At 44.3% G+C, this 12,507-nt stretch overlaps 3 protein-coding genes across 3 annotated transcripts; 1 reads left to right on the plus strand and 2 right to left on the minus strand.

Annotated features, from left to right (window-relative positions):
* Positions 1-1,118: 1,118 nt before the first annotated feature.
* On the minus strand, positions 1,119-2,300 carry slirp (SRA stem-loop interacting RNA binding protein). The gene is made up of 4 exons (XM_076107856.1): positions 2,213-2,300; positions 1,964-2,022; positions 1,756-1,863; positions 1,119-1,568 (listed from the first exon to the last, which is right to left on the minus strand). Exons 1-4 carry the CDS (start codon positions 2,277-2,279, stop codon positions 1,500-1,502), a joined length of 303 nt encoding a protein of 100 aa, XP_075963971.1. The 5' UTR covers positions 2,280-2,300; the 3' UTR covers positions 1,119-1,499.
* Positions 2,301-3,650: 1,350 nt separating this feature from the next.
* On the plus strand, positions 3,651-7,203 carry alkbh1 (alkB homolog 1, histone H2A dioxygenase). Its single transcript, XM_076108113.1, has 6 exons — positions 3,651-3,792; positions 4,059-4,167; positions 4,287-4,449; positions 4,668-4,758; positions 5,358-5,551; positions 5,722-7,203. Exons 1-6 carry the CDS (start codon positions 3,655-3,657, stop codon positions 6,179-6,181), a joined length of 1,155 nt encoding a protein of 384 aa, XP_075964228.1. The 5' UTR covers positions 3,651-3,654; the 3' UTR covers positions 6,182-7,203.
* Positions 7,204-7,951: 748 nt separating this feature from the next.
* ldah (lipid droplet associated hydrolase) lies at positions 7,952-12,310 on the minus strand. The gene is made up of 7 exons (XM_076108114.1): positions 12,219-12,310; positions 11,660-11,806; positions 11,203-11,337; positions 10,823-10,992; positions 10,487-10,727; positions 10,215-10,297; positions 7,952-10,114 (listed from the first exon to the last, which is right to left on the minus strand). The coding sequence occupies exons 2-7, from the start codon at positions 11,796-11,798 to the stop codon at positions 9,926-9,928; spliced, it is 957 nt and encodes a 318-aa protein (XP_075964229.1). The 5' UTR covers positions 11,799-11,806; positions 12,219-12,310; the 3' UTR covers positions 7,952-9,925.
* Positions 12,311-12,507: the final 197 nt, after the last annotated feature.

Consider the following 12,507-nt stretch of genomic DNA (forward strand, 5'->3'; position numbering starts at 1 on the left):
GCTGCTAATCCACTACTCCAACCTCTGGGCCACCTACCATTTCTACTGTAGCAGGCTCAGACGGTCTCTGGTGAGGTAGAGGAGCTGGTGACTCTGATCAAGGTGCTCCTGATCAGCTCGTCGTGCAGAGGGTGTTTGTGGTCCACGATAATCAGCAGCTTGCACGGCAGCCGACGCCACCGAAGAACATACTACATATTCATTTTCTCATCAAAACCTTGACGTCAAACGATTTTCTCTCGAAGCCAGACCAGTGGGCAACACCAGAGCACCATGGGAGGAATGCTCAAATGTACACATTTAAATGCCTGTTTGGCAGTATATAATGTAACCAAGTACATTTACTACAGTACTTGACTTTAGTATTTTGTATACTGTAGGCCTACTTCTACTCTACACAGTTCAGATATCCATTGCCTACTTTTTACTGAACAAACTATACATTTGCATAAAAATATATGATGTGCATATAAAACCTGCTTTGTTAAAAAGAACACTACCCGACAGATTCTGTTCATCAATAAGTCGATTGACAGAACATCTCGTCATCTTTTCATGATGACTTTTGATGTTTAGACTTGTTTGGACAAAGCATTGTGAACGCATCACTTTGGGCTCTGGGTAATTTGTGACATCATTTCTCATGAATCGAGAACATAATCATCAGACTAATCCATAATCTAAACTACCAATAGGTGCTGTCCAATAGAAAACGTGTAAATTAGCTCCACCTTCACCGATGCCATTTACACATTACTGCATCCGTAATAATGTCCTCATCATATTTATCTGTCATTGCACAACTACTTCTGCTTCTTCCTGATTAAACTTACTTTTATGTTTTAAGTAGGATTTGGAATGCAGGACCTTTACTTTGGAGTGTAATGGAGTATTTCTACGGTATTAGTACTTTCAATTCGGGATTGGAGTACTTCCCCCACCGCTGCAGGAGTTTACTGCCCCCTGGTGGCCAAGCACTCAACCTGCTCCACCAGCTACTGTCCATGGTTTGGTCGTGTCCAAAAGGCAGTAGTGAAGGAAGTACTCGAGTAAAACCACTAAATGAAATACTACGGTACAGGTTATCTCACAACAGAAGACACAGTAGATTCCAACACTGGAGATCAGTGAATGGTGTTTTATAAAGTTGGCATTAACCTGCTATTTACTGTGACAGGATGCTTACAGGAAGTACAACACTATCAACGACAATAAGGACTATTATTATTATTACTACTACTACTACTACTACTACACAGCACATTCAAACAATGGCAATCATGGTCAGGCCCACAGTCACTGAAGGTGAAGGAGGAACACACTTGGGTCATTCTTCAGAATGGAGATCTATACACCAACCCAGGTGTACTGGTCCAAATGTCCCACATATATCCAGCAGCTGAGGCAGCAGGAGCAAACGCAGTCTTAGTGAGCTGGGGCCGGGCAACAGCAGCAGCATGAGTGTGTCGGTCTCGTCCGCACAGCAGGATCACGGAGCTTCAGTCCTGTTCTCCGTCTCTGTTTGACCTCTGCCCTGCAAACGGACGTCTGTTCCTCTGAACCTGCAGCTGAAAACAAACAAACGGGGGAATGCAAAAGGACATGAGACATGGTGTGATAATGTGAAGAGTTTCAGGTTCTGCCTCATACTGGAACCATGTCATGTTTAGTATGGTGTCTAAGAACATACTTGCCAGCCTCACATGCTTCAATTTATTGAGATGCTGTTGCATTTTGACCATCATGTAGGTTTACCTTAGCTCCCTCCAGCACGTGCGGGTCTTTCTGCAGCGCGTTGTTCAGCCCTTCCTCTGTAGAGAAGCCCACCCAGCAGAAGCCTCTGTGGAAGCCGGAGTCTTTATCCTGGAGCGACACACAAACACAAAGCAACGAATGAGCAGGTTTGGCAGAAGAAGAAAATAAAGAGTCCTTCAGTCATTCTAATGCTGTGACAACAACTTACAAATGGAAGCAGACACTTCTTCACGGGGCCGAACTGTGTAAAGTACTCCCTCATCTCCTCTGCGAAACAAACAGGAACACGTTATGCTATCTGCATTCACGTCCCATGCAGAGGCTAACAGCTAGCTAAGGTGACAGTGGTAGCAAGGCAAGGCTGCATACAGAGGCCAAACCTTGTACAAATACTGAGGCTGGCACACCACGCTGCCACTACATATCAATGCGTATTTGAACCATTAAATAGACTTACTGCCGGCTATAGTCCATGGTACTTTAGACACGAAGACCTCGAACACTTTCTTGGTCGGCGCCGCCATGTTTTGCCCTTGTCTTCTTCTTCTTTGATTTAATGGCGGTATACAAACCACCGTTTAAGATGCATGTCGCCACCTAGTGTACCGAAGTGTGTAACATCATGACTTTATGACAATTGTAATTTAAACACGATATTAAATGTATTACTTATAAATAAAAACCCTGTTTTCATATAGAAGTTATATTCTGGATATTAAACCCGTTTCATTCCAGTGTTTAAGTAAAGCCCTTTTAACCTGAACTTGTTTGTCCCCTGTCTCTAACAGTCCTTTGATGCTCCACTGTCCTCCCTCATCTACCACTCTGCCCTTCAGCCTTCCTCCTTCCACACTGAACCTATCAGTACATGTTCAACCGTTTCTTTACAGTTGTATATCTCACATTTATCCCATACTGTCTTTTTTTAATGATGTCCTGAGCTTATCATAAACAAGGTAACATCTTCTTTTCTACATTTACCTCCATCACTTCTGATTCTGACTCACGTCTCAGTTTTGTTACAATTTCTACCCTTTTAGAGTCATTATTTCGGATTTCCTGCCAGGATGCCATTATTCCGTGCTGTATTACTGATTCTGCTTCTAATCTCCCAAAACAAATTTTTAAAATATCATTTTGGTTTAATATGCTTTTTGCAAGTTTATCTGCAACCTTGTTTCCCTCTGTTCCAACATGTGCCGGTACACAACCAAAATGTACATCTAATCCTAACGTTGTAACTTCAATAATGATATACATTTCAGTTTAAAAAATCCTCTTGAACTGTTTGACCTGATTGATCAGATATCGTATCGTGAGGTGCTTGCCAGCCTTAGTAGAAACCATCTTTTTTGACATAAAGAAGGCTTATAATATGATGTGGAAGGAGGGATTATTAATAGAACGAGGGGTTAGAGGCCCGATGTACAAACGGATCAAGGATTTTTAACATGGAAGAGTCATTCAAGTCATTTTCTTTTGTCTAACAATGGACCACCTCAAGGTAGTATATGTGACTGACGGGGCAATTTGGAATAGTGGAAATAATTTTGAATTTACTGTGAAGAAAATACAAGAGGCTTTTGTTAAAGTAGAAGAATGCATGGAAGCCCATTTCTGCCAGTGTGATGAAAATAATAAAGATCCTGGAAGTCATTATAATGAGAAACTTTCTCATAATTATGACTTAGTATCTTCTCCTCCACACTGTGTGGGTTTGACTGAGGGCTGAGAGAAGGGCCCTGCTTTTAGTCTTAAAGAGGTGGAGGTGGGTGGCCATTCTTTTCTTTACTTCTTTATTATCATTAGAATGAGTGAAACACGCTGTACCAGCTGGTGGCGGTAATGCGCCATAGAGTTGTTGACTCACCAAAAAAAGAAGAAGAAGACGATGACGTCATGGCCAAGATGGCGGCCTCCATGGTGGAGGGTGGTGAAGATGCATTTCGAAAAATATTCAAGTTTTACAAGAGAAGAAACCCTCCGCCAGATTTCAGCGATGTCATCGACTTCTCCAAAAGAGCACCGAGTGACCAGGTGAGGACACGTCCGACCAATGTTTAACCGGAAACCCGGAACTGTGAACGTTAGTTTAGTGCATTTTAAAAACACGGTTATAAATAGAAGTGTAACAGAGTGGAATTAATCAGCATCCCTGACACAGACTCTGCAAGTTTTCACGTTTTTTTTTTTGGAAATGAAGCATTTGTGGTACCATGGTTGTAGTGGGTTGCATTACATTTCACAGGGGTCTCTGTTTAAGCTGCCACTTCAGTGTGTACACGTGTCCGTGTGATTGACAGGTAGTCCCGGCTGCACTGGACCCTGGTGGAGTGAGTGACGTGGAGGCTGCCAGGGTTGGATTGCAGCCCGTCAGAGACTGGAGAGCCTTCGGCCTGCAGGGCTACCCAGGTACACGCAGGACAGGAGGAGAGACGGGCAGCTGTCCCACCACAGTGCTCCAGTGAGACAGCATGTATGATAATGAGTTTAGTCTTTGACCCAGTACTGCACTGCTGTGTGTTGTTCAGGGTTCATGTTCATTTCCAACCCGTTCCTGCCGGGCTCCCAACCCTCCTGGGTCAGACAGTGTCTGAAGATCTACCCTCGGAAGCCCAACGTCTGCAACCTGGACATGCACATGTCTCCCTCTGACACCCAGGACATCTGGGACAAGAGCATTCATGGCCTCAGGTGAGACGTTCCTGACTGAATCTGTCTGACCTGAAGCCTGGGCCACTTAGCTGTTGTTGTGTTGAGATGTAACATAAAGAGATATTTGTAGTTGTGTTCCAGAAATTAATCTGTCCACCACACTGAGACAATGTCCGCGAAGTGCACTACTGAACGGGTGCAGCTCAAAGGCTCCGTGTAGTCCGTCTCTGTAAGTGTGCTGTGTTTGATCCCCACAGCTGTCCTCCCTCTGGAAAGACTCAACCGAAGACTCTACTTGACAGGCTGCGCTGGGTCACTCTGGGATACCATTACAACTGGGATACCAAGGTAATCAACCCCCCCCCCCCCTGCTCTGTGAGAGGAGCAGAAATGAATACCAATATTCTGATCACAAACACAGTTTATCAGCATATTATTTACATTTGACCTTTTATCACAAAAATTCTAATTCCTTTGTGAGGGAATGCACTGATTTGGCTTAGTGGTTAAGCTGGTGACCATGACCCATGACTTCTGTTGCATCTCTCTCTCATTATCTCATCTGTCTAATACTGGCCTTCAAAATAAAAGCAGAGAATAGTCTGAAATGTAAAGAAATACAGACTTTTAAAGTCAGCTCTATCCTGTACAGTTTAATTCTTAACAAACTAATTATGTTTAAGCACTGTCATTGTCAAAAGCCATGAAGGTTCATGTGATGAAGGCCACCAGGAGTAAATAGACACATAAACTCTGGCAAATTTAAGGATGTTTTTGTCCCTTACACTTTTTGAGATGATGCTTTTATTTATTTTTTTACATTTGGCCAAAAGTCTTGTAGTTGTTGCAAAGAGGGACACATTGGTAAAAGATAATAGACCCCGCCTGTTCCAACATATCTCCTCATGCTGCTTTTCAACTGTTTCCTTTTGTTGTTCCGTTCACAGACTTACTCCGCCAACCACCACACTCCTTTCCCAGCCGACCTCCACTCGCTGTCCTCTCAGATAGCGTCGGCCTGTGGATTCCCGGGCTTCAACGCAGAGGCGGGAATCCTCAACTACTACCGATCCGACTCGTCTCTGGGAATCCACGTGGACGAATCGGAGCTAGATCACAGCCGACCGCTGCTGTCCTTCAGGTAAGAGGGGAGAACAAACACTGCGGAGAGGATTTTTAGAATGCCAAGCACATTTGTTTTGTGATGTTTTATTGGACGTTGCCATATGAGACAGAAAAGGACTTCATTGCCAGGTTAACTACAGGAAATACTCCCAACACCCTCACCGAGCATCTTGTCTTTTCTGATAGTTTCGGGACGTCGGCTATCTTCCTTTTGGGAGGCACCCGCAGACAGGACCCCCCCACCGCTATGTACATGCACAGCGGGGACGTGATGGTGATGTCGGGACAGAGCCGCCTCCTCTACCATGCTGTCCCACGCATCGTAGCGGCACCCCAGGGCGGTCCGGTGTCGGAGACGGACGGCTGCGGCCCGCCCTCGCCCCTACAGGAGGACGGCTCTGTGGTGGAGCCGCTGTCGGAGCAGGACCGGGCCGCGTGCTCCAGGTACACCCACAGCTCCAGGGTGAACGTGACCGTCAGACAGGTGCTGGGGCCCGGACAGAGCTTCCCAGAAACACCCTCTTCTCACCAAAGGACCGACGCAGAGCAGACGGAGGGGCGCCACGACCGACCGGCAGACGGAGAGAGAGGGAAGAGGAGGAGGAGGAGCAGGAGCTGTGACTCTGTTGATACTGCAGAGACATGACACAGACCACCTGCTGAGGACCAGACTAAAGAAATGAAGACGGCTGCGTTCCAGGCCCATCAGTCAGAGCACCACATGCATGGATCGACATGCTGTTGGGACTGTTTGATGGTCTGAATCCAGAGTTCTGTGAAATGTACAAACAATTCACAAGTGAAACGTACAAACAATTCACAAGTGAAACAGAAAAGCATTGCTTTCTGTAGAGGAATGTCTAAAGTCATGCATTATCAGTTTGATATATTTCGGGCTGCTGAAATAAGTTAAAGATGTATAAAGATGGGAGGAAGTAAAACTTTATTTATATCGCTCTTTTTACAGCACACAGTTACCAGGTGCTACACACACACACACACACACACACACAGAAAATATAAATGAATGAAGTAAAAATAGATTACAATATAAAACACAGGACATTAAGAGCGGCTGATTATGCGGTTCCAATTAATAAAACTGGCAGCTGCGTTGTGAACCAGCTGTGTGTGATTCAGAGCAGCTTGACTAAGGCCCGTTTACACCTGTTATCAATCTACAGGTATCATACCCAGATAGCAATCTTCATCTTTGATGTTCCCTGAATCAATAAGCAAAGTATGATACCATATTTGGAGTTTTTTTGTGAATGCAATCCATACAGCGTGAGCACATTCTTCTAAAGACTCCAGCCAGTTGAAAGGTACCTAACCGCCTCTTCCTGCTAACGCAAGCAAGTCTGACTGAACAAACCGATGGACAGCATTACATCCCAAATACACATTTAGGTGTTTATACTTTGTCCATTGGTGTCTGTGTGATTTCTACAGAATGAAGTTTACCTCATTTGCATATTTAAACAAAACAACACATTGAACTTGTTTCATGATATGCATAATCCAAACATAACATATCCTAAACCTTTGACTGTGTCAACAAGATGAGACGAGGATTTTGAACCTGGCTTCATCCAATGTTCTGACTTCTTTTCTGGAAATGTATGCAAATTCATGAAATGATGAATTAATTAAATGAATCAATATCCAGTGTTGGCATTGAATCCAAGTAGCTCTCCCTTCAGTAAAGCCCTGTGTATTGTAGAACAGTGTGCAGCCTGCTCTGTTGGCTCTCTGTGTCGGAGGGGGCGGACCGGTTCAAAGGTGAGCTTCATGTTAAGTTATATTATTATGAATATCCCTGGGATTTTTGACTCTTCGTGGTTTGATTGAGATTGTTTTCATGCAAAAAAAATAGGCAGCCTAACAAAAAGGTATTATTATACAAAACTATAAAATAAAACAGTGGTTTCCATTCTGAGTATCTGGACTTGGCAAAGCGTTCACATTTAGCTTTCATTACATGCTTTCCATGAAAAGAAAAGTCACAAAGACTTATCATTTTGGGAGATAAAACTTACAGAAAATGCCAGACCCTCATGAACTCCATGGACCCAGATGTGAGGGGTTCCCTCCAAGTTCAGTCCCATCGGCATTCTGTGCATGACGTGGTCCATAAGCAGCACCAATACATAGTGGTGGAGAGATGTGGGTGTCGCTAGCGCAAAGAACACTGAACAGACTGTAAAGAGCACAGATTCCATCTCTATCATTAGAAGCACACATGCCACACTCAAGCCTGTGGAGGGAAATCAAGTTGGCCAGATATGTATTACATCATATAGTCATCAGATTGTGATGTTTGCATTTGCAAAACTGTTACATGTGTTCATTGCTTGGTATTTGTGTGTAGATTAGCAGTTATGAGTATCAAAAAGTACACATTATTCATTGTACGCATTTGTAAATCGTATTTTTATTTTCGAGACAAAAGTCACTCCATACACGTCTGTGTCACGTTTTACACCGTAATGAAGCTCTGTGGTCAACAAGCATGTTTTAAATTATTTATCATTGAAGATATTTTGTAAGTCTTAAGTTAAATATTCAACATATACTGACATCATTGTAAGTTTGTATATCTTTTGTATGAGTTGACACTTGTTTTAGTAACTTAATGTGTCATTTGAAGTTAATCTTGAAACAAAAGTTCTATTTAAAAATCCGGTTAACCTGACCACCAGATGGTTTGTTCCAGTGAACCACCAGATGGTTTGTTCCAGTGGACCACCAGATGGTTTGTTCCAGTGGACCACCAGATGGTTTGTTTCAGTGGACCACCAGATGGTTTATTCCAGTGGACCACCAGATGGTTTATTCCAGTGAACCACCAGATGGTTTGTTCCACTGGACCGCCAGAGGGTTTGTTCCAGTGTACTAGTACTTAGCAGGTGATTGACACACAAAAACATACACACTATCTCACATCTCTTGTAATAGCCGACAATTCATGATTCAAAACTATATAAACTCTTCTAAAATAGTATTTTTGCGTCACAACTTTACACACAAACACCAAATAAATAGTTATTTTCACTTGCCAACTGCACACTGATGTGATAAACACTATCATCGAGAGTCTTTGGCAGTTTCATTAGTGGCACGCTGTAAATATATATCTAGTTTATTCTTAATGCACCGATACCAATGTCAGGCCGATACCATGTTTCAGTGACAGCGGGGGGATGATCTATTCAATTCAATTCTATGTTTATAAACTACATTACATACCGGAATTTGAAGTTTTCCAGTATGGAACAGTTTTGACCGAAAATACTAAAAAGAATTGTGTAATAAATGTATGTTGGTGTAAAGAGCCGCAGCTCTACACTGTCTGATTTTGATATGTCGTTATCGGTCCCAGAGTGTCAAATACTGACGCACAAGGCCCCCTTCAGTATCTGTATGAGACAAACACAGGACTATCACCCAGGAGTCCGCTGTTCGAGTCCCAAAGCGTTCAGATTTATGTCGAAGTTCCGTTAGTAATGTTTGTGACAGGCTTTCTGTACTTACGTTGCATTCCTACTTTGTTTTTCTAGTTATTTTAAGCCCGACCATGATGTATGTCCTAAACTTAACTTTGTGGTTTTGCCATCTAAAACTCAGCAAGTGATTTAGTTTGAATTCACAGCGTGTTTACTGTGGAGCTACCCAGTGTGTTAGAAAGTGACCCGAGGGTCCTGACCAAGCACCCCTATGTGACCAGTTGGACTGGGAGCGTGTTGCTGTGGCACATACTCCAGATGTTCATCCAACAAAGTACCAAGACCAGTGAGGTCATGTTAGAGGTGCACATTACACAGCCTCTATAGCAGAGCTCAATACTTGTACGGTAACCACTTGTGAGTGGACACGTTACAGCTGAGTCATGACTTGCTTCAGGTCTTTCAATGGACCATTGCATTTTGAGAGTGCATCATCAAAGTTACAGCATTTGTCCACTGTAACAAGTTTGGAATGAAATCAGTTATAAATGGATTTAAACGAATAATTGGAGTCTTGGCCTCACTCGCTCTGGTTATCATCACTGTACGATACGACATGGACTTAGATGTGAACGCTTCGAGGTGTGCTCGGAACCCTTTGTGGCTAAATGTCTCATCACATTCCATTACAGTCTGATGGTGTTTCACAGCACAGTAGCACTGACACAAGTAAACCAATGAACAGTAGATAAGATGAATATGAACCACCGTACGCCATTAAATCAACGACACATTCATATTTGACATCTTCAGCACTGAGCCTGTATTCTCAGTTCAACTCCATGACGTGTGCCGATCCGAAAGCTCCTGGTCTGGATGCAGGGGGGGGGGGGGGGGGGGGGTCGGCAGAGTCCACGTCAGCAGAGAGAAAGACAACGATGAGCTCATGTCCTCAAATCTCCACTGATCCAGTCAAACACCATCCTGCCGACTGGTTCTCCTGCATCCAGGACGAAGGCGTGGCGGAACCCGCTCTCACACAGTCGGAAATGTCCACGTGGGAAGTCCTGCTTGATGTCATGGTAATACTGAACAGGGCACCAGTGGTCCGATGCTCCATAATAGAATATAAGCTGGAAATGGGAACACACAGACGGTTTACTGCTGAGGTTGACTTCTAGATTTAACACACGATAACACCATTGGAACAATGTGTCGAGGCCCCTTTCGTACCTTTGCCAGGTTCTTCTTGATGGTGATGTTGTCCCTCTCCAGAACCGTCGTCATTTCCTGACCCCCCATGTACATGGCGTTAACTACAGAGAGGAACAGATCACACTGCTTTCATCATTGCTTTACATCACAAGTATGACATGACACACAGGCGTGCACTTTCAAACCTCCGTAGAATACGAGTCAGAGTCGATATGAAGCAGATTCCTATTTGTGACAAAAATGTGTGTTGTGTGTAAAACTGAAAAAGGTGAACAAATACAACAGCCCACCTGCACAGTCTCCACTGAGCAGACCTAAAGTGGGTTGGACTACGGAGTGGTCCAGGGACCGGATGCCGCCGAACACCAGTTTGATGAGGCTGGCTTTGAGTGCCTCGGGCAGCAGAGAGAGCAGGAAGAGAGGCAGGTAGGCCACGTAGCGCATGTGACACAGCACAGGGGTCATGACCCTCCCCTGAGGAGTCTCCGCCATGCGCTCAATGGTGGGAAACAGCATGACGGCTTTTAGAATCTGCATGGGGAAACAACACAGAATCTGACTCAGTGCTCTGTTTAAGACCTTGACACTGTCTCTTTAATGAGCCACCCTGGCTTATTGCAACCAACCTTGAGGTCAGGATTTCTCTTCATGATGTCCAGGATGATGTAGCAGCCGATGGAGTGTCCCACCAGCACCACGCTGGTCTCTTTGGGAACATGTCTCCGGAGGAAGGCCAGCTTGTGTTCGATCTGCCCGCTCAGACCAAACACGTCCCGCTCCGCTGCCGAGGAGACATCTGTATGAAAGAAGTAAAATATTCAGAATCCATCAAATGTCTCTATGCTTACTTTGCTGTCCATGTTCAACTCGCCCTGAATGACTCATTAAAACCACTTCCATGTTTCAAAATATGTGAGGAACATTCCTATTTCAAGTAGCATCATTATTCACGCTCTCTTCTCTTCCAGTGTACTGAGATTAGCGTGCGGAAATTAATATTCCGTACCTTCAACCATGTCCATGGAGTCCGGTAGCACACAGTGGCCAGCGTGGCTCACGGCCCACACTGGGTGGTGGTAGCCAAACATACGGTGGAGAGTTTGCATGAAGGTCCTGTAGAAGCCCACTACGCCTGGGTTACCTGCATGGAAGACAGCAGAAGATCAGCACATGATGGCATCATGTCAACGTCATATCAGAGAGTAAAATGTTTAAAAACTGTTGAAATTCAACATCAAGTGCAGCTGAATGGAGACAATCACATCAATGGCACTATACATTTGTACTACTAGTCCCAATGTTTCTGCACATTAGCTAGTTAGTTTGTGGTCAGTATGAACCGTGCAAGCACAGTATCATCTCAATATGGAAGGTCCTGAATCTAGATGTTGGTGCAGAGTCAAACAGTAGTTGCTAATGGGAGACCTTTCTTTGTTAACATTGTACTTCCGGAATACGCTCACCTGGAATGATGAGAAACAGCACCTTGTGTCCCGAGTGTAACCGACAGCAGCCAAACTTCAGAACCTCAGTGATGGCTCCACAACAGTAGCTGAAGTCCGTCTGCGGTTCGTCCCTCCCGTCTGTCACCGTGTCGTCCATCGCACTAGCTGTGAGGAGAGACGGGGGGGAGAAGAACAGGAACACAGAGTTCAAGCTCCTGGTTCATCCGCACACAGAATAACGTGAGCTGATATACCGTTAGTTTATCAGCAGGGTCCAAAGGTGACGCGTTCCTTCCACGTCAAAGGTTAAAAAGCGAGTCGTGCATGTGATGCGTTTGTGTTGTGAGATACAATCGGTATTTACAGTATAATATATGCAACTCGCTCTAACAATATGAGGTGTTAAAGTGACAGGATTTAGCCAGTGGGTTGGTGCGACAGTGACAGTAGCTGAAATGAGTTCATATGAATGCTACATGCTAACGCTACTGACTGACGTTCACTTAAGCTAGCATCCTAGGGAACTGGTTTTCCGACGCTAGCAGACAAGTGTAATTTGTACCAAAATATGGTTTACCTAATAAGAATAAGATGACGTCCTCCCATTCATCTGCGTCTCTCTCTGTTTTTGCTCAATGTGAGGACTTCCTGCTGGATGCTGATTGGTCAGCCGGACCTTCTTCTCTTTGTTAAAGCGTGCTTATTATCCAACTCACAGCCACGCTACTGCCCCCTGTACTGCCGGAGGGTAGATAGACAGAAGGTGCACGAAGGAAAGGTCATGTAAGAATGATGTGGTGTTTGTTATTATTGTACCAGAGAAAATACGTTTAAAAAACCATGATGGTCACCAGAGAAAACCAACC

Source organism: Anarhichas minor, unplaced genomic scaffold, assembly GCF_050575085.1.
Source record: "Anarhichas minor isolate MPS153535 unplaced genomic scaffold, ASM5057508v1 ptg000040l, whole genome shotgun sequence".
Classification (NCBI taxonomy): Eukaryota; Metazoa; Chordata; class Actinopteri; order Perciformes; family Anarhichadidae; genus Anarhichas; species Anarhichas minor.

Coding starts and splice junctions, on each gene's coding strand:
- slirp (XM_076107856.1), bottom strand. CDS start 2,279: ATGGCGGCGCCGACCAAGAAAGTGTTCGAGGTCTTCGTGTCTAAAGTA. Junction 2,023..2,212: donor ACCATGGACTATAGCCGGCA/GTAAGTCTATTT, acceptor TTTGTTTCGCAG/AGGAGATGAGGGAGTACTTT. Junction 1,569..1,755: donor ACGTGCTGGAGGGAGCTAAG/GTAAACCTACAT, acceptor GTTTGTTTTCAG/CTGCAGGTTCAGAGGAACAG.
- alkbh1 (XM_076108113.1), top strand. CDS start 3,655: ATGGCCAAGATGGCGGCCTCCATGGTGGAGGGTGGTGAAGATGCATTT. Junction 3,793..4,058: donor AAAGAGCACCGAGTGACCAG/GTGAGGACACGT, acceptor TGTGATTGACAG/GTAGTCCCGGCTGCACTGGA. Junction 5,552..5,721: donor CGACCGCTGCTGTCCTTCAG/GTAAGAGGGGAG, acceptor CTTTTCTGATAG/TTTCGGGACGTCGGCTATCT.
- ldah (XM_076108114.1), bottom strand. CDS start 11,798: ATGGACGACACGGTGACAGACGGGAGGGACGAACCGCAGACGGACTTC. Junction 10,298..10,486: donor GCTCAGTGGAGACTGTGCAG/GTGGGCTGTTGT, acceptor TCCTCTCTGTAG/TTAACGCCATGTACATGGGG. Junction 10,115..10,214: donor TCAAGAAGAACCTGGCAAAG/GTACGAAAGGGG, acceptor TCCCATTTCCAG/CTTATATTCTATTATGGAGC.